Source organism: Phyllostomus hastatus, unplaced genomic scaffold (genome assembly GCF_019186645.2).
Source record: "Phyllostomus hastatus isolate PE091 unplaced genomic scaffold, TTU_PhHast_1.1 phas_contig_34, whole genome shotgun sequence".
NCBI classification, from domain to species: domain Eukaryota; kingdom Metazoa; phylum Chordata; class Mammalia; order Chiroptera; family Phyllostomidae; genus Phyllostomus; species Phyllostomus hastatus.
In genome coordinates this window covers 31123563-31145638 of record NW_025333857.1, presented here as the reverse complement: position 1 = coordinate 31145638, position 22076 = coordinate 31123563, and the positions used below count along the sequence as shown (strand labels likewise).

The following is a 22076-nucleotide window of genomic DNA, read 5'->3' as shown; positions in this document are numbered from 1 at the left end:
AGTTTGGATATGGACATGTTAATTTCAAAGTTCTTTTGAGACACCCATGTGAACATATCCAGCAGGCCAGTGAGTCTGTGTGGCAGAAGCTTGGAGCAAGATCTGGCTACACACTTTAATTCCAAAGGCATTTGCTATGGATGGCAATTATCTGAGCCATTCTGGTAGATAGGAGGACCAAGAAACAGTGTGTAGAGTGGGAAGAAGGAAGGCCGACACCTGGATCCTGTGTTCTTCCAACATTTTACAGCTGAGCTGGGGAAAAGCAGCCTGCAAAGGACACCAGAAGAAAGGCTTAAAGGTAGGAGCAAAACCAGAGAGTGTCGTGGAGTCCAAGGGACTGTGTGTATTCAGGATGGAGTGAAGAGCAATGCCCAATAGAACTGAGAGGCTGTAGAAGAAAAGGACTTGGGTGTGTTCATCCAGTTTATCCATATGAACATCATGGGCATCACTGTGTCAGAAGAAGGGTGAAGGGGCAAGCTCCTGTTATGATCGGCTGAGGAAGGAGAAATAGAGAAGGCAAGTAGAAACTACTCTTCTGTCGGTTTGACTGTGAAGAGAAGAGATATGTATAAGTAGCCAAAGGGAGCCATATATTAAGAAGTTTTTTTAATCAAGATAGGTTAAACTGGAATTTGTTTATATGGTAGAGAGGGAGCTAGAGAGATAATGGAAATAACTGATGAAATGAACCCCAGAAAGGCCCTGAGGTAAAGGAGACCAGGGAGAAAGGGGAGAGTAACCGTCTGTACCCTTGTAACTAAAAGACAAGATGAGAAGAAGAAAGGGTTGGTGGCAGGACATTGAAGTTTTAGCCTAGAGGTTTATCATTTATCACTGAAATCATCATAATAACAACAATATCAACATTTTTGTAGAGCTTAATAAATACCAGCACCCATCTAAGCACTTTTACATAAATAGTCATTTCATTCTCTTAATGGCAGTAAAAAATTGTTAGTTTTATTAGCTATCATCCTCCCTGTTTTACTGATGGTAAAACTAACCACAGAGGTTAAGTAACTTGCCCAATATTACTAATGCACTAATTACTAATATGGAAAATAATGCGTGTAGCTGGGATTTCAACCTCAGTCATCTAGTTCCTAAGACCATATTCATACTTATTGTACAGCACTATTTCTCCATAATAATAATAGCTATCCATATAATGGAGTTCACATGTGCCTTGTTCTATGAGTTTTGTATCCTTACAACACCCCAGTGAGGTGGTTATAATCATTATTGATCTCCATTTACACAAGGAGACACTGCGACACAGAGAGTAAGTAACCTAAATAGGGTCACCTGACTGGTGAGTGTGCAGGTGCAGAAGTCAGATCACCTGCTAAATAAGGAAGGCTGGGGTTTGAGTCGGTCCCTTGAAGAGAGTGGAGATGATAGCCATGGCCCCAACAGAAAACAGAGCCAGAACTGTTCAGAGCCTCAGGGAAGAATACCGGGCAGCACAGAGAACACAGTGAGAATGAGAAGCCATGAAACTGTGATGCATCAGCCAATCCAGAAGACAAGGGAAAGGATGCATTGTGAGGCCTCAGAGAAGGTAATTATAATAATAATACACTACTTTATCAATTATATATCACTGTGTAACATATTGCCCCAAAACTTCATGGCTTAAAAACAACATTTAGTGTCTCACAGTTTCTGTGGGCCAGAAATTTATGAGTGGCTTATCTCGGTGGTTCTGGCTTGGGGTCCCTCTTAAGGTCCCAGTCAAGGTGTCATTTGGGGCTGCATCATCTGAGGATTGAATGGGGGCACAGAGCCCTCTCTTAAGATAACCTACTCACATCACTGTTGGTCAGGAGTTCCAAAAGGCTGCTTTATTAAGATGCAGCCAGATTCCCCCAGAACGAGTCATCCAAGAGAGAGAAGAGGAATCCTTTGATGACCTAGATTTGGAAGTCTCATACCATCACTGCTGTTTTATTCTATTTTTGAGAAGTAAGTCACTGAATCCAGCCCAAACTAAGGGAAATGTTTCAAAAGAATCTGATCATATTTTAAAATTTCTCACTGAAACATGGTGGTTTCTAAAGCACATAACCCCTTTCCAACTCAAGGGTCTGTTCCCACTGCCAGGAGGCCCTGGGTGGGAATGGTACACAGTTCTCCTCAGGACAGGACAAAGGGAGGTGAGCCTATTCAAGAGGAAAGCCTGCAATGAGGATGGTGCAACTCTGCAGCCCACAAGTGGAGGGACACATTTTCAAAGAGCTACAGAAGGGTGTAATTGTCTTCCCATGTATTTTAGTGGGAATCACACAGCTAAAGTACGTGGGCCCTCTTTGGAGGTGGATCCCTGGGTTTGCTGCTTTCTTGTTTGGATTGCTGAGCTGAGAGGCAGCACCTGAGTTTCAATATGACCCGGCTTTATATCCAGACTTACAGCTGAGCTGTCTGAATAGTATATAACAAGCCAGTGTCCCCACTAGCACAGGCGTCTCTGTGATTATAAAGACACACGGTGCCTTTCTTTTTTTTCTTTCTTTTTCATTTTATTCTCTCAGTCCCCATGTTCTTTTGTCTCAGACAAAGAGGTCGCTTCCCACTTCTCAGCAGTATCCCCTCTTTTCTGCCAGAAACACAGGCCTGACCCTAAGAGAACCTCACCACTTCTCTCTCTCTCTCTCTCTCTCTCTCTCTCTCTCTCTCTCTCTCTCTCTCTCTCTCTCTCTCTCTCTCTCTCTCTCTCTCCATGGTACAAACCTCATTTACTACCTGCTGGTGCCTTTCCTGACCTCTGCATACTATACAGTTCCAGAAGGCTCATCTGGAAATAACCTGATCAGCTGTCAGAAGGATTTTAATGCTCAGCTAAGCCACTGGCAAAAATGTCCAGCAGCAAAATCATACCTGTTATAAATTTAAAATCAGGCCGGGCCCTCTATCTTCCCTCTAATGTCCCCTGGTCTGTAAGGGAGTTCAAAATGGGGTTTTGAGGAAAGGCTGCTTGTGGGGCAAATTTGGCCAGGACACTTCACTTCCCCAAACCTGTATAGTTTCACCTATAAAATAAGTGTGAGATGGATTAATCCTTGTGAAAGAGTCTATCTCAGTGCCAGCTATAAAGTGGTTGATGAATGCTAGCTTTCTTCTTGCTAAATTAAAATTGCAATGCTGTTGGGAAGGAAAGAATGACTCTGTGGATGCACATCCCTCCCCTGCTACTTGCCTGGGACATGCTGACACACACCTCCCCAGGCAGCACAGTCTGACATTGCAGAAGGCCTGTGATTGATGAATCAAAATCCGATTCAGCTCAACTCAGTTCTGTTCAGGAAAGTTGTCACAGATGACCAAACGGCCCTTGCATTGGAGAAAGCACCACAAAATGGAAGAGACCCCAGGTCAAGAGTGAACTACTATTTTTTTTATAGCCAACACACATAGAGTTTCATTGTTCTGCACTAACTTGGAAAAGAAGAAATGTACTGTTTAACACAGGCTATCCAGACTCAATTTTAGAGGTAGAAAACCTTTAGAAATTATAGTCTTCTACTTTATAGATGAGAAAGCTACTGTCCAAAAAGTTTCTTCCACTAAATATATTTTTAATATTTATTGTGTGATATAATGAGATGAGATTAGATGAGATGAGACGTACATGAGATTATATGTCTCCTTAAGCCAGGACAATAGTACTTATCACATTCATTTTCTCAAACCATTCTTAATGAGTGAACAAATGAATGAATTCTTGTTGAAGATCACAAATTAGTAACCAGAGGACTTAGAACTAGAACTCCTAACTTCCCACTATGTACACCTGGTTAAGATCAAAACATTTATGAAAATAGCTAGGAAAACTCAAGCAGATGTCTTCAATAAGCCCCCAAATTATTGATTTAAGCCCCTCCAGGGAAAATTAATGCAGTACTCTGGCACCAACACATAAAGGATGTTCAGTTTTCCCACAGTGTCTCTGGATCAGTCCCTTCCTGGCAATGATAATGACCTTACAAATGCCTTATGTAAAGGACTGTACCTCTATTAACCCCTAAACAGCTCTGCCTTCATTGCCTCTTTGTTTCAGAGTCAAGGCATACAAAGTCCTTGGAACCAGAATTTTACCAGACTGCCAGTAGGAACCAGTGTACAATAGATTGAATGAAGAAGGCTCTCAACTCCTCTTGAGAGACAAGAGAAACAAAGTGTCATTTCTTAGAGGTATTCGGCCCATGATACCCAAAGGGTCTCAATTCCATTTCTAACTGAATTCCGTTTCTGGATCTAGATACTACTGTAGTTGCCAATCATGAAAAACCAGTTGATGTGCACGCCTTCCAGACACCATTCAGCCTTTCTCCATCTGATTCCTCATCTGAAATTTAAAACACAAAAAATTATTTGATTGACTCTTCTCAATTCTCGCAAGAATGGTACATAACCTGGACCATCCTTCAGTCTTAGGAGAATCGGTAACCCGTTACCTGCAGTGGGTGCCGTAGTGCAGGAGGGCTTGATTCTCTCAGGAAACCCCGGATATGGAACATAGCGATCTAATACATCTACAAGTCGTGAATAAGTCATAGTTCTTACCATGCCTACACATGCGCACACCTGCATGTGCACACTCATGCACACTTTTTAAGTCCTCTTTTCATGAGCTCTTAAAAGTGAATGTACATTACCTCTGAAATTTTGTCAAACAGAAAAATTCATTCATATTTATGTGATACAAAGGTATTATTCTTCTCTATTTGAAAAACATAACAGGATGATCAGTAAATCTTTTGCAGATATGCAAATTGAAACTCAGAGAAAAATAGACTGCTGATATGTTTGTAATGAAGAATATCAAGTGTTTTTGGAGGTAATTTCTCTGAAATATTTGAGAAGTGATCTCCCACTTTGTAAATTATCAATGAATAGTTCCAGAGTATCACCTTCTTCAATGGCCTGGGAAGACACAGCAAAGAAAAAACACTTTGCATATTTGCCAAAAATTGCTCATTTTTTGCCTTTACTTACACTGCTTGACTTAAATCCCTTGTGTAAAACAAAGGTCAGCAATTTGTCTTCTGTCATTTCCTTTCGGTCACCAGTTTGCAATTAGAAAATCACTTTATAGTTGATAAAATAAAACAGAACTTAAGAATAAAATTACATGCCCTGGCTGGTGTGGCTCAGTGGGTTGAGTGCCAGCCTGTGAACCAAAGAGTCATAGGTTTGATTCCCAGTCCGAGCACATTCCTGGGTTGCAGGCCAGGTCCCTGGTGAAGAGCCCACAAGAGGTAACCATACATTGGTGTTTCTCTTCCTCTCTTTCTCCCTCCCTTCCCCTCTGTCTAAAAATAAATTTTAAAAATTTTTTTTCTAAAAAGAAGGAAATCACATTTATAGATTGCCTGCTAAGAGTTAGACGTGGTTTTAGGTGCTTTACACATATAATCTCATCTACGGTAAGTGGTTTTACTCTTTTCCTTTCAGAGATTAAAAAAATGAGATGCAGATTCAAACAGCCAATGGCAGAACTGGGTTTCAAACATTCTGTGGCTTATACATTCAGAATTGTTTCAAGATTCAGCACATCTTCCCCCAATGATACTAGAAAGTAAATAAGTATATTTTCATTATTTTAGACTTATACCCTCTATTCAGTAGACAAAGCTTCTGCCAAAGTGTAATCACCTTGAATTTTTCCTTCACATAAAGTCAAAGGAAATGGGAACCATCAAGATGAAGAAACTAAAATGCATGAGTGATACTGTAAACTTGATCTTCTTGCATGACTGATTCAAATGTACTGTATTCCCAAAGAACTGGTGTGCCACGTTTCACAGGGAAAGGAGGTCAACACTCAGCAGACAAAGCACCAACATCCATAGAATCCTATGGTGGAGGAAAAGATGTATAGAACATAGTCTGATAATTTAATTATGTTCTTTTATTCTTAGATTGTGGTGAGAACATAAGCTTGGCCCAGAATTGTATTCATGCCTTTCTTCATTTGAAAATGTCATATTATCTGATGGTCTTAATAACTAAATTCCCAAAATTTAGAATATGTCCTTGTGTCTCAGCTAGAACAAATGTCTGAATTTACTGTCATGCAGAGTTGAACCTCTAAAAAAATCTACTGCCCACACCCGCCACCATCGCTGCTCACAGATTTGTTTAGGTCTTCCTCCTTGGCGTGGAGCCTGCTGTTAGGAAAGGGAGAATGGTAACTGAGGTATTTTTTCTTTTCTACAAAAAGGCAATGTAGAGGTACTTTAAGAATAAAAGAAAATCTCTCTGCTAAACCACTTTCAGCAAAGCATTAATATTTATTAACTTCTGATGTAGAATGAATGTTTTATGATAAAAAATGAGTAACAGCAAAATGGGAATTTTAAACACAAGCGGCCTACTCTTCCATTGATAAGGAAATCAGGATGGAGTTAGCCAACCACTGTCTCTGTATTTTGGAGGACTCTATTCAGTAACGCAGACAAAGAAGTAATAGGATACTGCTCCATGGAAACAATCATCAAAAAGTTCTGTGTTTCCTTTATTAACAAGAGCCAACTAAAATGAAGCTATGAATTAATGTTATATTAATGCTACATTAACAAACAGGACATATATTAAAAGGAATGAAGGGTATTTCAAAGGCTTAGAATTATACATCTTAAATTTAGATGAAATCAACCCCCCAACAATTAAGAAAAGAGAAGTGGGTTGTTGTTTTTTTACAATTTTGAACAAAGCATGTCTGTCACAAGTTGTCCTATTCATTCATTCACTATTTATTAAGTAGATTGTGATTGTCAGACACAGACTATGGAAATTCAGAGTTTCAAAATCAGCAACAAGGTCTAAAAAACAGAAATGACTTTCATGAGATGTTCACTGTTGAAGACTGTCCTTCCTAAATTACTTTGTAATTCCTTTAACAAACTACCGAATCTTACTACACCTTTCCACGGTGAGTTATTACGTACTGAAAATGAAAAAGAGCATCTCACCTTTATAGGTAATGTAAACACTGCACCACGGCACAGAAGTAAAAACCCAACAGCATTTATTTCTGTCCTGTCAACTTTAATGATTCAGTACAGGGATAACTATAAAGACACTGTTGAACAATGAACTTATTGAATGTTCCTTTTCATAGTCTTGAGGGAAGTTCTTACCTAAGTACTTCAGGAGTAAAATGAAACATTGTTTCATTGTATGTAAGCCCTGTGGAAAGGGGAATAAGCATAGATTTGGAAATCAGGCAATCCTGGGTGTGAATTCTGGTTCCATGCATAGTAAACACTTGGAAAATGTACTTTACCTGTTTCTTTATCTACAAAATAAACGTAACAGCCTCCTGCTTGTAAGATTGTTGCAAGGAATATAGATAATGAATATAAAGCAACTAGCTCACAATAGGTTTTGCTTTCTTCTTATAACAAAAATCTGAAAGACCACACTAAGAATTGTTGTTTTAGGTAATGTAATTCACCATGAAATGAAAATAACAAAAACAAAAAATGATGATTATTTTGAACCTGATTCATATTCTTCTCATGAGGTTATTTTACATTCAGTATTTCTACTTACATAAGGTGCCTAATAAGAACCATGTGAATTTGAAATAACAGAATTTCAGATTATTGAATGAGCTTAACAGAAAAATCCGCCCTCTGCGTCTCCAATCCCCACCATCCAGAATTATGATTGCTCTGCTGTGCATACTAGAGTATGGACATGATAAAGAAAAGAAATAAAGAAACAAAATAACTAAATTTTTCAATTATTTTTAGTTCATCGTCAAATAACAGACTAACTTCAAAATGCAAGTCATTCACATGCCAATTTTTGAGTACAATGAAAGTATAAACTCTAGTTTCTGTATATGTTTGGTAAATAAATAAACGTATAATCCTTTAAGCATGATCTTGCTCTGAATGGAACATTTACCATAAATCTTGCTTCTGCCCAAAGCAGTATTAGGAAGAAGAAGTACACTGTATGTACTCTCACTGTACCAAAGAACTGATTTCATTCCTTCATTCCCTCTTCTTTCTCTGTTCAGTTCCCCTTTTACCATTTTTCCTTCTTTTCTCTGACTTCTTTCTCTTTCTTTCACAATCCCACAGGTTGTCCGGCCCTACCAGACCATGTCCAACCCCATGAGCAAGCTCACTGTCCTCAACAGCATGCATTCCCACTTCATTCTGGCTGACAACGGGACCACTGGGAAATACGGAGCAGAGGTGAAACTTAGGAGACAACTGGAAAAGCATATTTCACTCCAAAAAATAAATACAAGTAAGTAGCTGCTTTTCCTTCTGTCATGCCTCCTAGGAAGTCTGTTCAAAATGAACTACTTCAAGTGTACCATACAGAAATATTTTGAAAACTCGAGCAGGTTTCTAGCATGAGCCACTATGTCCATGGGCCAGTGGTCAGAATTAGAGGAAGTTTTCTGGAGGAGGACCACCGGAGGCGGAGGCGGAAGAAGTGGTCACACCCCTCATTCGTGGGCTCCATCTCATTTATAATGCGTGAAAAATTCCACCCCATCTGGGGCTTGTAAATGCAGATGTTTTTCTCTCTAAACTTTTCCTTCATCCTTTACACAATACTCTTAAGGAAGAAAGGCACTCTAGGGAAATTGTTTCTACTTGTTAAGCTATTTTGAGCAACTGAGAAAAAAAAGAAAAAATATTTGGCTTTCATCTTAGCACAGATACGGCTGGGCAAAGGCATTTCAAGGGAACTGACATTCGCTAAACTGAAGCATCACGTGTAACCATCCTGATGAAACTTCAGTTCCGTTTCAGTTTTCTGTATGTATTCACCCATTGTCTCTTGATACATAGGTATTTAGGTATATGTAGACCACATAATACATATCCAATGATTACACTAAAATTCTCTCTTAAGTGCCTATGTGTTCTATGCTTTATTTATGGTGTGCACATTTGTTTTAACTGTGAAAGGTAGCATTGTAAAAACAGCCATGATCCCCAGGCCACTAAGTCCCTTGCTTTTAAATGTGGTAGAGGTATGAAAATAATCTACTGTCCCTCCTCACAAAATAAAATTCAATTTCACAAAGTAACATGTGAGGCTTTGTGACAGGCTCAAACTTTGTGGTAGTTATATGTCCTATCAGGGACCCTTGAATTGAATTGATTGAACTTTCAAAGCCGGCAATTCCAAATAAGAAAAAGATTCTTGCTGGCTAGATAAGTTTTCAAAAGTTCAGTGTAATGTGATTCAACTTGTCTGAATGGCTCTTCTCTTCTCTAGTCTTTTCTTTACATCTGCCCCAGTTGCAGTGTCCCTGCTATAACCACCTTCCCCCAAGACCTGGAGTGTTCAACCTGTCAGACCTCAGCTTCTTTTCCTTACTCTCTGTTTTCTGGTTTTACTTCTCAGGAACTTCTGCTGTTTAGGCAGACAGGTTTTATACCCTCATCTTTTTCACAGGGAAGTCTGGAACCATGAAGTTTGGTATAGGCCTAAAATCAAAATTATATTAATGAGCTCTCTTCTACCTAAGAATCCTCAACTGTCTTTGGAAAGAAAAAATGTAGTATTATCCTCAAAAAACAAAAAAAAGAGAGGGAGAGTAGGAAAGACTAGAAAATCTATCCAGAGACCATCATTGATCAAATATAAAAAGGCACTATAAGCAAGGAGAAATAGGTTTTGTTATACTAAAATTGAATTGTTATACTATTTGATCAAGTGAGTAAGAGTTGTAGAATTAGTGTTATCTGTTTAAGTTTTTATAAGGTATAGCATTACTTTCTCACACCATCAGATTAAGAATGGGACCCTATACATGGGTGATCTGAAAGCCAAAGGACATGGGAGCCAGGTGGACAAGGAACGCATTTACTCAAGTTTAGTGATCAGTAATGAGACAAAATCTGTCCAGACAAGCCAAGCACATCATCATGTCAGGCCCCGATGGCACCTGAGACACTTAGTAGCATTAGGGGGACAAGCAGGTGCGATTGTGTAAATTATACACTCAGCTAAGGGGCACCAACAGGAGTTAAAACATAGCCAGGGCTCTGTTAGCCAAGCCCTGTTCCTTACACGCTGCCTAAGGAAAGGATATTCTGTTCTTCTAACTGGCCAGCCCAAATGGGGCCCCCTTTGTAGTTTATCTGCCTGGAAGGCGCCTTTCTCCAAAGTTCACAGAGGTGCTACATGTGTAGATGGCCCTTCTGGGGAGGTTAAAGGAGGACCAGAGCCAAGCAATGCAGAGTTGAAGCCCAGGCCAAGGCAGGCGGTCGGGACATCGGGGGTGCTGGAGGAGCTGGATCCTATACACTCCCTGGGGGCCATGTGTGGAGACCCTGGACCCTAGTTAGATTGTCAAGGCAGGTAGCAGCACACAAGCATATTGACAAGTGGAGAACCAGTCAGGGGAAGCACAAACCCAGCTTACTGAGCTGAGGATAATGTCAGAGAAGCTGATTTAAGACTCCTTCAATGTGCCCTGGCTGGTGTATCTCAGTGCATTGAGCATGGGCCTGCAAACCAAAGGTTGCCAGTTTGATTCCCATTCAGGGCACATGCCTGGTTGTAGGCCAGGTCCCCAGTAGGGGGGCATGAGGGAGGCAACCACACATTGATGTTTCTCTCCCTCTCCTTCTCTCTCCCTTGCCCTCTCTCTAAAAATAAATAAGTCTTTTTTTAAAAGACTCCTGCAATGCGCCAAGTCTACCCTCAGGATTAGGCCTAGAGTCTGGGGTAGGGCTGAGGCCCCAGAGTGGGTTAAGTGAGAGTAGCTGGAATGGGATGGGGTAGAGAGAGCCACATGGTCATTATAATCATAATAATTCATAAACATAATTTTTCGTCTTGCTTTGGGGAGTACATTTGAGGCTTAATAGGAAACTTACAGTCTCTTATTCAGTAAATGTAATTAAATGGGAAGAGAAGGATTAAAGATGCCCAGCAAAGATCCCTGAGGTTACAGGAAGTTAAAAGCATTCTGTTAGCTCCTAGCATAGTTCAAGCACTGAACTTAATAGTGGAAGAGTGACCAAATCGTCCCAGTTTGCTCAGGAATTCCTCATATACAGCAAATGGAAGTTTCATGTTCCCCAGCCCTTCCAGTCCCAGGTAAACTGAGATTGTGGGTCACCCTCCAAGTGAGGAACTCATGAATAACTACACGTACTTTTCTTATTACTACATTCACCCCACAAAGCAGGGAGGTTGCGGCCAGGGGCTCACAGAAGTAGCCAGGGACCTCCACTCAGTTACCAGCCAAATGCCCACCAAGAAAAGCTTCCAGAATAAGACCAAAAAAGAAGGGGGAAAATTGACCTGGTTATAACAGGAAACAGAAGAATAAAGACTACAGACCTTTAATGCAGTCTTTAGTCAATATTTTAGCGTAGTAATCCTACTTTCTAATCTGGACACAAGTTTTTCTTTATATCTAATTAGCAGTAATGTGGTTCTTCGTATTAAAATAACATTTTATTCTAGAAGTTTATTTTAAAAAACCCTCTAGTTTTTTCTTTTCACTCTTTAAATTTTAGGAAATCTAAAATATACTAGCAGAATTTAGTTTCAGGGGGCCCCAATTTAGTGTCCTGAAAATTAGACACTATGCCAGATTACACTATGTCACTATGTCACTATACCGCAAAAACTCTGTCCACCACCTATCACACTTAGGATGATCCTGGGAGGTCTGAAAACACACTCAGCATTTTCTTCATTAATCACCACTCCTCCTCATCACTTAGGGGTGATCTGCATGCCATGGTAACCTTTTAACAAGTCTATTTTCTTACATAATGACATAATCTTCTGAAGAATTGTTCTCAAATATTAAATGAATCCTGCTCAGGAGACCTTTAAAACTCCTTTCCATCAGCATCCCAATTATTTATAATCGCATATTACAAGCACAGTGTCTGATGTTTTTCATGGCACTCTGGCTTCTATGATCTCATCTCTCCCCTTCCCCCGCTCATTCCTGCTGCCAACAGTCCGTCCTGAAATATCAGCATTGGTTGTTGAAGGGCTTTGTTTTCAAAGGAGAATCTTTTCAGATGTGAGCAGTTGCCTGTGTTGGAACACTCTTCCATCGGCAATTTTCTAAACTTCAAGTTGAATATGCAAAGGCTCAAACAATTCTGCTCATGCCTCTTTTTTCTTGAACTCTTATTATGTACCAGTCATGGTTAAGGTCTAGAAAAGCAGTGGTGGATAATTGACCTTAAGTCAAGAGGGGCAAACAGAGTTACAAGTAAGTATGTAGACAAGTAAATAGATGATGTCTAGTAGTAAAAAATACAACTAAGAAAAATAAAGCAGAAAGATACATGTGTGCATCATGTGAGCACATGTGTGTTGGGAGGTTAGCATTGATCAGGTGGTCAGAAATGGCCTCTATGAGGAGGTGATATGTAGGCAGAGACCTGAAGTCGGGGGGCCAGCTGTAGAGAGTGAAAGCAGGGACAAAGACCCCAGGTGTTCAGGGAAGAGCAAGACCTTTGTAAAGAGTTGGATTTTATTCTAACTGTGCTTTGATCTGGTAAGTTACAGGATCTACCTTATGGTTTAAAACATCACTCTGCTATTGTATATAGGGATCAGACTGTGGTTGGGGGCAACATTAAAAGCAGGGAGACATTTTAGGATGCAACTGCAATAATAGAGATGAGAGTGGTTTGAATTAGGATGGGACCAATAGTGGTCGTAAAAAGTGTTTGGACTCAAATATATATATTTTTCTTCACTGATCTTTTTTAATGTGGCAAATTATACATAACCTAAAATTTACCATTTTAACTATTTTTAAGTATACAGTTCAGTAGCATTAAGAAAATTTCATTATTGTGCAATTATCACTGCCCTCTGTCCCCAGGACTTTTTCATCACAGTGTTGGTCATGGGATATACTTTGAAGGTAGAGCTCAAGAGGATTGCCAATGAATTGAGCATTTGGGGTAAGGAATAGACACATCAAGGATGATGCTACATGGTCATCCATAGACATGTCAGTGTATCCTTAAAATAATGGTACTATTGTAGATTAGAGCTTCTAATGAGTTATGTTTTTACAGAATAGAAAAAGAAGATGAAGACCAGTGTCGGGGGAATTGGGATAAGGTCCTTGGGAAGGAGGGAAGGGATGCAATTCCATGCACAAATGAAGAATGTAGCCTTAAATAGAACAGGGGCAATTTCATCCTGTGTAGCAGGAGGAAAGGCAAAAACATATGGGTGCAGATGTGGACAGGATGGAGAATTTCCTGGTGGGAAGATGAGATAGTCCTCTGGGATAGTTTCTATATCTAAAGAAAATAATGCAGGTCATGGTCTGAGAAAGTGGAAGGAAAGAGGTATAGGATGTTAGGAAGAGAAAAATACTACAGTTAGTGTAGACACTGGGGGAGTGGTTGGACTAGGGAAATGTAAGATCACCCCACAGCAACCTGGACCCACTTGATATGTGTCATCAAGAATTTAAAGTGGTGTGAATCATCAGGGTTGTATGTTTTCTTTCCACCCATGCACAGCTTCAGCAGTAGAATAGGCATAAAGCTGGGCTGAGCACAGACTGGGATTTCATCAGGCAAGTATGAAAGAGGGAGAGAGAGTATATACATATATCCCAAGAGTATTATCCTAACTCCTAAGTGTCCATGGATAAAAGCAATGCTGTGGCTGATATTTGTGAGAATATATAATCATTCATCTCAAAGATCAGACTGAGTGAGGTAGAGAGGTGATTAAGTGAATTATCAAAGGTGACCCAAACCTTTAGTTAGTATTGCCAAAAATCACATATACTAAGCTTGAACTAAAATAAACAAAGGTTCATAATAAATAGTATCTCTATTTATTTTATTGATGTGCATATATTCACACAAGTTGAATCAACTTAACACATTGTTGGACCCAAAGACTGAGTACCAAAGGACTGTTCCAGAAAGTAATATATAGGTAGCCTAATGAGAGTTTAACATCCCGAGCATACTTTCATACTTTTTGTATACATTTTTATTGTTAATAATTTGAAACAAATGTAAAGTTAGAGAATATTATAACCTCCTACAACTGTCAGCCGCTACATTTATCAGTCTATGGGCAGTCTTGTAGGGCAGTCTTATATATATATATATTTCCTACATTCCCCTACATATACAAAGTCTGTCCAGAAGGTGTCCAGACATGTAATATGAAAAGTAGAGACATTTTTTAAGAAGATACAAGATAAAAGAAACATTGTACATAAGACAATGATGCCTCAGTCCCCTTCAAAGTAGGCACCTTGGGACCTCACACAGTTGTCCCAATCACCATCAGCTGCCCCGTCATATTTTTCTGAATCTCATTGATGGTCTGAAATCTCTTCTCTTTCAAAGGTGATTTCAGTTTGGGGAAAAGCCAGAAGTCACATGGCACCAAATCTGGGTTGTAGGGGGTCTAAGTCACCTGGATAATTTGATGTTTCTCCAGAAAACTTGCACGGGATGTGATTCATGATTGGGCACATCGTCATAATGAAGCTGCCAGTCACCAGTTTCCCCTAGCTGTAGCCTTCTGAATCATCTGAATAGTTTCCATGGAGAAATGTTCAAGCTTAATACAAAATTTGATGCAGATACATTGCTCTACTTGCTCAGTCATTTTGAATGTGATGGCCACACAGTACATGTGCTCACTCAATGGCATCTACTGCCCCCACTGACTAGTAGAATACAGTTATCATTGTTCATGCATGTGCATTCCGGTCCAGTGTCCTAGTGTCCTTGGCTGCCAGGTTATATCAACCTCATGCAAATCATTCTCATTATAAGTCAATGGCTGGACTTTTTCTGGACAGACTTTGTATGTATGTTTGCATAGATGTGTACACATACACACACACACACACACACACACACACACACACACATACCCCTACATTCTCCTCTGAATAATTTTGAAAAAAATCCAGACATCCATAAATGTTTTATTATATTTCATTATCATAAATATTTTGCCCATAAATATTTCAGTACTGAAACATTTTTTAACTTGTGTTGGCAACATACAGGGTAAGTTTTAAAAAATATTTTCTTAGTGAAAACATAATGGCAAATATTATCCAAGAATTCTTTAACAATTCTTTCAAAAAATAAAAATTAAGAGCTACATTTTTGCATTCTAAAATTCATCCAAAAAAATTGACAATCATTTTTTCAAGCTGAAGTTCTACTATTAGCAGGCCAAAAACCATTAAAAGAAATACAGGGGTCTGGCATAAATAACGCCCTTTTTTATTACAAAATCTTTTATTACAAAGTCATAAGTATGTAATTCTAGAACATAACAATATCACACTAAAGCACACCATGTGACATTTTAGGTGAAATGTTCAAATTAAAACTATAAATTATTATACCCATATTGTTACCCTACCAACCACACTCAAGCAGGCCTTACTCTTGCTAGACCTTGTATTATTCAGTGATTTTTAAAAAAGAAGATTAGAAAATCCTCAGAAATTGTGGCTTTCTTTAAAGAGTTTACAGGGAAGAATATAGCATTTGGAAAAAAAGGAGATCTTTTTTTATTGCCAGTGATAATAAGCTGAAAGCAGCAGGGAGACCTGAAGTTCAGATTCTCTTGGCTCTGTGACCTTGAACAAATTACTGTATTTCTCTTAGGCTTTGTTTCTGCAACTGTGAGCCAGGGACAATAATTCCTCACAGTGTTGTGATTAAATGAGTCAGAAAATGAGAGGATTCTGGTGTGTGGGGGGTTCGGAAAGATGGCTTACCTTCCTGACTTTGGCACACTGTGGTGCCCTGGTGGGAAGCCATGTGCCATGTCTATATGGCCTGGCTGCCATAGGTTCCAACCTGAGGACCATACCCTTTCATCCAAAGTCCATCAGAGTCCAGGGCGTTCATCAGAATATCTCTACCACACATGGAAACTGGCTGTGGTTGTTCAGAAACCATGAATCCTTGGGTCCAAAAAGGGAAAATGAGGCTCAAAATTATAGTCTGGAGCACATGATCCCACCTCTGTTAGCATTACCTATTGAAGGGTAATTGATTTACATTCTTGGTCATTGTGGCAATGACAAGAAAATGCCTTTGTTTTTTTCTATATTATTGAAAATATATTCTAAACTGTAGTTATTCCTCCCGCCTAAATAAACAGAGAATAATAAGAAAATTTCATCTTTCTTTAGAGAGTTAAGTTATTTCAGTGTGTTGGAGTAATGACTATGAATGTCAATTAAGATTGTTGGCTACTCCAATTGTTGGAGTAGTCAGAATTTGGGCTAAATGTGAATTGGCCCAGAATATATCTTAAAAGTTTAGATTTAGTCCAATATCAGATTTTCTTGTAATTTACCATTTTATTCACAAAGGAGATTGGAAAAAGAGGACAGAAATCTAGTTCTCTTTCAGTTAAGTTTGACTAAAGTGTTACTTCTTTGTATTTGAATTTTATTTTAGGTTTAGCTGAATGCAAACTTTTATTTAAATTGCATGTCCTTACATTGTGAACATTAACTTTGGTTGTAGGATATTTTCTTATAAGACTAGGATTTTCTGAGTTTATCATCTCCCTACCATAAAGTGGAATTTACATCAGACTAAATTCATAGGTCTAAGGTATTACAAACACAGTCATTATAGATAAGCCTATTTTGCAATATTAATTGATGGAAGTATCTGGATAGGTTTTAAATTTCCTTAACCAGTGCTTTTGCTTCTGTCAGGATGTACCTAAAAGAGAAATTCATGTTTTCTCTTCCTTTCTCCTTTGTAACAACTGACATTTGAGTGTGGCCTCATCAGATGAGGCCACCAAGAGTACTTTTCTCTAAAGCAGCTGTTTGAAATGGGCTTGGCATTGTTAAGTAAAGAAGTAGCAGAAACAATTGCAAAATTCATAAAACATAATTAAATTTGATATTTGAGGATAATGCTATTTAGAGTTCTCTGGAAAACACCTGTGTTTTATTATTCAGTCCCTAAGCCAACACACCTGTTCATATATGATTGTGTGCATACTCACACAAACTAAGAAAAATAATGATGACAATATTGTCTCTCAGCAGTACAGACTATTATGCCTGAGAAGTTATGCTTTATATGGAACAAATATTTCCCCTTTCCACTGATTTGTATGATAGATGAGCCCCATAAACACTCTAATGCACAGAGTGAGTCAACCCAAAGTCCAATTGGTTACAGGGGATTTCATTTTAAAAAGCTCATCTCTGTGAGGTGACACAACCAATTGAAAGCATTTTGTTTCAGTGAAATTTCCGTAATCAGAAAGTCATAATCATGACTGCATCATTTATATCCCAGCTCCCTTACCGCCATTTTTGGTTGCTAATCCTTAAACATAGTTACGGTAGTCCTTCATTAGAATGACACTGCCTCTTAGAAGGCACTTTAAAAATCAGGGGATTTGGGGTTGACACAGTTTCTGGTGCTGCCGATTGGCACAGGCGAGGAGGCAGGAATGTTGCTATTCGACCATGTGCAGGGTGGTTTTGCATGAATAGCCTGGCCCAAATGCCAATCACATCCCTTAGGAAACACTGCTCCAACTATGTGTGTTACCTTGAGTTTTCTTTTTGCTATTTTTCCCTAATATTTTCAGTAGCTCATCCTGATTCAGCAGAGCCACGTTTCCAAGATACTCTGTCCTAGTTAAAAGGCATGTGTAAGATTCAAAATATTTAACAACCTGGGAAGACTTTGGTGTCCTAAATCCACAGCACAGGCTGGGTGTCAGTCCTCCTATATCTCCTTCAGATCCTCAAGTCACTTGCTGTTGAGTAGTTTTTCCTTATATCTAACTCCGGGTGCTCTGAATCTGTTCTCTCTTTGAGTGAGGACCAAAATCACTGTCTATGTTAGAGCTCTCAGCATATGCAAAACCTGGAAATGGACTTGAGTTGACCTCTCCACTATAATGGCTGTCAGGAAGCTATTTCTCACTTGGAGAGATACACTGACCCGCTAAACAGGCAAAACTGACTCATGAAGTCAGCCAGAGTTTCCAGTCCAGCAGCCCCTGCTCTTAGCACCACTGCTTAACATGTTTCAATCTCAGTGACTAGAACTGCGCTCAACAGTGGGAGCTCCCCTGTCAGCGTGCTGGATGCTCAGAGAAATTTGACAGTTCACGATCAGTAGCTGATTTGGGGGTATAGGCAGAGGCCTAAAAATGTAGTTACTTTACCAGTAGGTCCCTGGAGAGTCTACTCACTAGAATTCATTGCCCAAGGAATATATTAATAAATTAAGGTTCTAGTAGATTAAAGAGTTCAAAACTGAATCCAAATAAAACTCAATTTCTTATCTATAAATTCCCGAGAATTATTTTGTAAATAAGGGAGCAAAGCAGTAATGTAAATCTTGAGTGAATGAATAAATTTATGAAATAAAACATCACAAAACAGTGCTTTTTAAAAATTTATCTTTCATTTCTGGTATTTGTTTCCCATTTCCCTGGACTGCAGTAGACACCTTTTATGTATGAGTATTTTCCTATTGTTAAATTATGAACTCAACTTACCCGGGAAATTTGATATAGATTACCTAAAGAGCACCATAAATCCTTAAGAGATTTACCAACCTTTCTGACACCAAAACGAATGTTAATGTATATAGTACTAGCTCGATAAAGAGATGCTGGTTTGGCATGAAGGAGATTTAAGTGATTTGACCCAGTCATATTATTACAAGAAATGTGTGAATTTACAGTTTTTTAAAAGTTTCCAAATGGTTTCAGCAATAACAGTATCATTAAAATAACATATAGCATTCCACGAGGCTATTTTACAGGCTTATGATCATTTATATATAAAGAAATAATATATCATAAGTATATACATATTACTTATTTTCATTCTTATGATTGTTAAGTCAGTCTCATTTCTTTGTATTTATACCAAATACAGAGAGGCCAAGCCTGAAGTGGTCAACAGTAGCACAGAGAGGGAGGCAGATGACCAAGGGAAGATAAAAGGTATGAGCTACACAAGAGTTTCTTTGGAAAGCTTTCCATTTTGAGTAAGCTGGATACCCACACAGTAAGAGTTGTCAGGAAACCACTGGGTCCCTTGCCCACTGTCAATACTGCAAACCTAGCATGACACTCTTCCCTCTGAGCCATGTATAACCCAGAACCATTTTTGTTCATTAGAACACAGGTTCTGCAGCTATAATGAAGACTTGGTAGGCATGAGCAATGGGGGAAGAGGCGTGACAACTGTAACTGAACAACAGTAAAAAAAGACTCAAAACAGTGGATGCCTAAATGAAACAGGAGTTTGTTCCTTATGCATATGTTATTGTGAACACGAGTCCAGATCTGATGTGACAACCTCAGGGTTGAGAACTCAGGTTTCTTCTTTATTTTGCTCTACCCATCTCTCTTTTCATGGTCCATGGGAGCTCACCATCACCTCTACATTCTGGCCACAAGGAATCAGGAAGGAGCAAGGGAAAGTCATAACTCTCCCCTTTAAAGGCACAATAAGAAAGTCATACACACCATTTTGGCTTACATACTATGTGCCAACATTTGGTCACATGTTCACACCTAGTTAAAAAGGGGTCTAAAATGTAGTCTTTATCCTTGGCAAACACATAGCCAGCTAAAAATTCTATCACTACAAAGGAAAGGAAAAATAAATATTGGGGTACAACTAGCAGGGTTTTGCCACACCTTTTCAGCACAGCATTCCAGATGGTTGTTAAGAAATAGCTGGAGTTGGCACATGAGATAAAATGTATCTGCCATTCATAAATAGGATACACCTATTTGTTCCAATATCACTGGGAAGTCTTTTCCATAAATAGCTTCTGTAGTGTGTGCTTCATATTTTGCTCTTTCATGCTTCATCTGTGAATTTTTTAGTGATATGTAGTTAAAGAGTCTTTCACTGGCTCTGGAAATTGTAATTTCCCTGTGAAATCAGACTGAGACAAGCTGTCTAAAATTATATAGATTATTTTAGGCCATCCTGGTTTAGTTAAGTTAACTAACTCGAGCAGATCTCTAGCCTAAGAGTACTTGCATGCACCAGGCTATGCATAATGCATGTGCATTCCATAATGAAGCCTTAGCCATATATTTTATTGCACATTATTTGGTAACATTCAAAATCCCAAGATTTTAAAAATTAATAGAATAAGTTCTATGTTTCTGTAATACCATACTGTTAATATTTGTTTTAAATATAAATTCTGAAAAATACAACCCACACATGACTGTAATCTTTGCAACACATAGAGGGATGGAGATCGGTCAGCTTCTCAAATCCATCCTGGTTATGACTGAGCTTTGGCCCCACTGTGGGGAAAGGACAAGAGACCTACCTTAGGGAATAAGAACAGCTCATCCTCCAACTCTGTGGAGGAAACATTTGATGAGACCTGATAAGCAGATGAGCTTGTGAGGGATTTAAAATCAAAGCCTTTTTATACCAGTTATCCAACTTGACATTTCTATATTTTAATAATCCCTAAATGATAACTAATAATTTGGCAAGATATAGCTGAAGGACTCTTGAAACCTCTGAATACCAGTAAATACATAATTGAGAGTATTTGTGATACCAACAATTATTAAGATTAATTCTTAGAGCTTCTCTTCGTACATGATGAGTGGGGTCACCTGTTTTAGAGACCAAGATACAGGTGTCATTACTGATCCAACCTCAGTTAGTTTTTCTTTTGATTTTAGCTCATTATTCAATAAAACTTAAAAGGTAGAGCTTTTCAGCAGTTGGAGTTTCCCTTCTGTCTTGCGAAGGGAATGAAGCCTAGGAGGGTCTATTGCCTTGCAGATTTAGTGAAACTAAAGGCAAGTGCTCTGAAAATAAGCCTCACTTCTTCTCTCTGGATAATCTATATGTAGAACAGTTTTTTTTTATTTGTTTTGGCCTTACCTAGCATGTTTTCCTTCATCTTCTCATAATAGCAAACTCATAGCTATTTAATTCACACAAGCTAAGTTTCTATACAAAATAGATTCAAAGTTTAGAAAACCCACTAGAAAACACTACAAACAAATAGCAGAGCTAAGCAAATATTTGCTATCCTGAGAAAGGGCTAATTTCCATAATTATCAAAGAGCATTTATAAGTCCAAAAGAAAACTATAAGAAAATGTGCAAAATATATCAACAGAAAGATCACAGAGAAGAAAGTACAACTGCTCAGCCTCACTCAAAATTAAAGAAATGAAAATTAAGAAAAACAAAATGTTTTTTAATGTATCAGATTAGCAAAACACAAATTTTTAAAATATTTATTGTCAATAAGGGTAGTATATGGCAATATGTACTGGTGTGTGTGAAAGTATGAGCAACCTTATTTGAAAGACTGCTTAGGAATCCCTATTAAGTTTTCAATGCACATACCCTTTGGCCCTATGATTTTACTTCTAGGAATTTATACTATGCATATTATTGCAATGTATAAAGTAATAAAAAATGGAAACCCAAAGATTCACTAATAAGTGACTAATTAAATTATATGTAGACAAACAGTAAAATATTCTGAAGTGATTATGGATAATGCAATAACTCTGTTTGAGCTCATATGGAAAGATATTCAAGGGTAAATTTATTTTTTTCTAAAGTTAAAAAACTGTGTTTACTATCACATTTATGTTTTTTTAATTTCATGCACATGCACACACAGTAATAAAATATCTGAAAGGACACAGGTGAACAATCATTAGTTATAGCTTCTAGGGAGTGAAACTTGAAGTGGGAAGGGTACTATGAGAACTGACATTTTTTCACTTACACCTTTTAAAAACTTAATGTTGTTTTTTACAATGAGTAACTATGTATTTTATAATAGAAAGAGAGAGGGGGAAGAGGGAGGGGAGGGGAAGGGAGGGGAGGGGAGAAGAGAGAGGTAAGAAGGATGGAAGGAAAGGAACGGAGGAGGGCTGGAGGGAGGAAGAAAGAAAGCCTTTGGAAATAGTCAGCCCATCCATGTAATGTAGGAGTTTAGTGCCTTCTTCCCTCAAGTGCATATACTGTGTCATTCTTGATCTGTGGGTAAGCAGCCAGCATGACTGTGTTTGGCATACCTTGTT

General features: G+C 38.6%; 1 protein-coding gene across 9 annotated transcripts in view; it reads left to right on the top strand.

The window, feature by feature from the left end:
• Positions 1–22076, top strand: part of TRPM3 (transient receptor potential cation channel subfamily M member 3) — a 504806-nt gene that overhangs the window by 267815 nt on the left and 214915 nt on the right. For 8 of the 9 annotated variants that reach the window (XM_045840204.1, XM_045840203.1, XM_045840200.1 and 5 more), the window contains exon 6: positions 8103–8274. In XM_045840204.1, coding sequence (XP_045696160.1) covers positions 8103–8274 — 172 coding nt within the window. Of the gene's footprint in view, positions 1–8102; positions 8275–12856; positions 12939–22076 lie in introns of those variants that run through there. The other variant, XM_045840205.1, reaches the window with a different exon arrangement.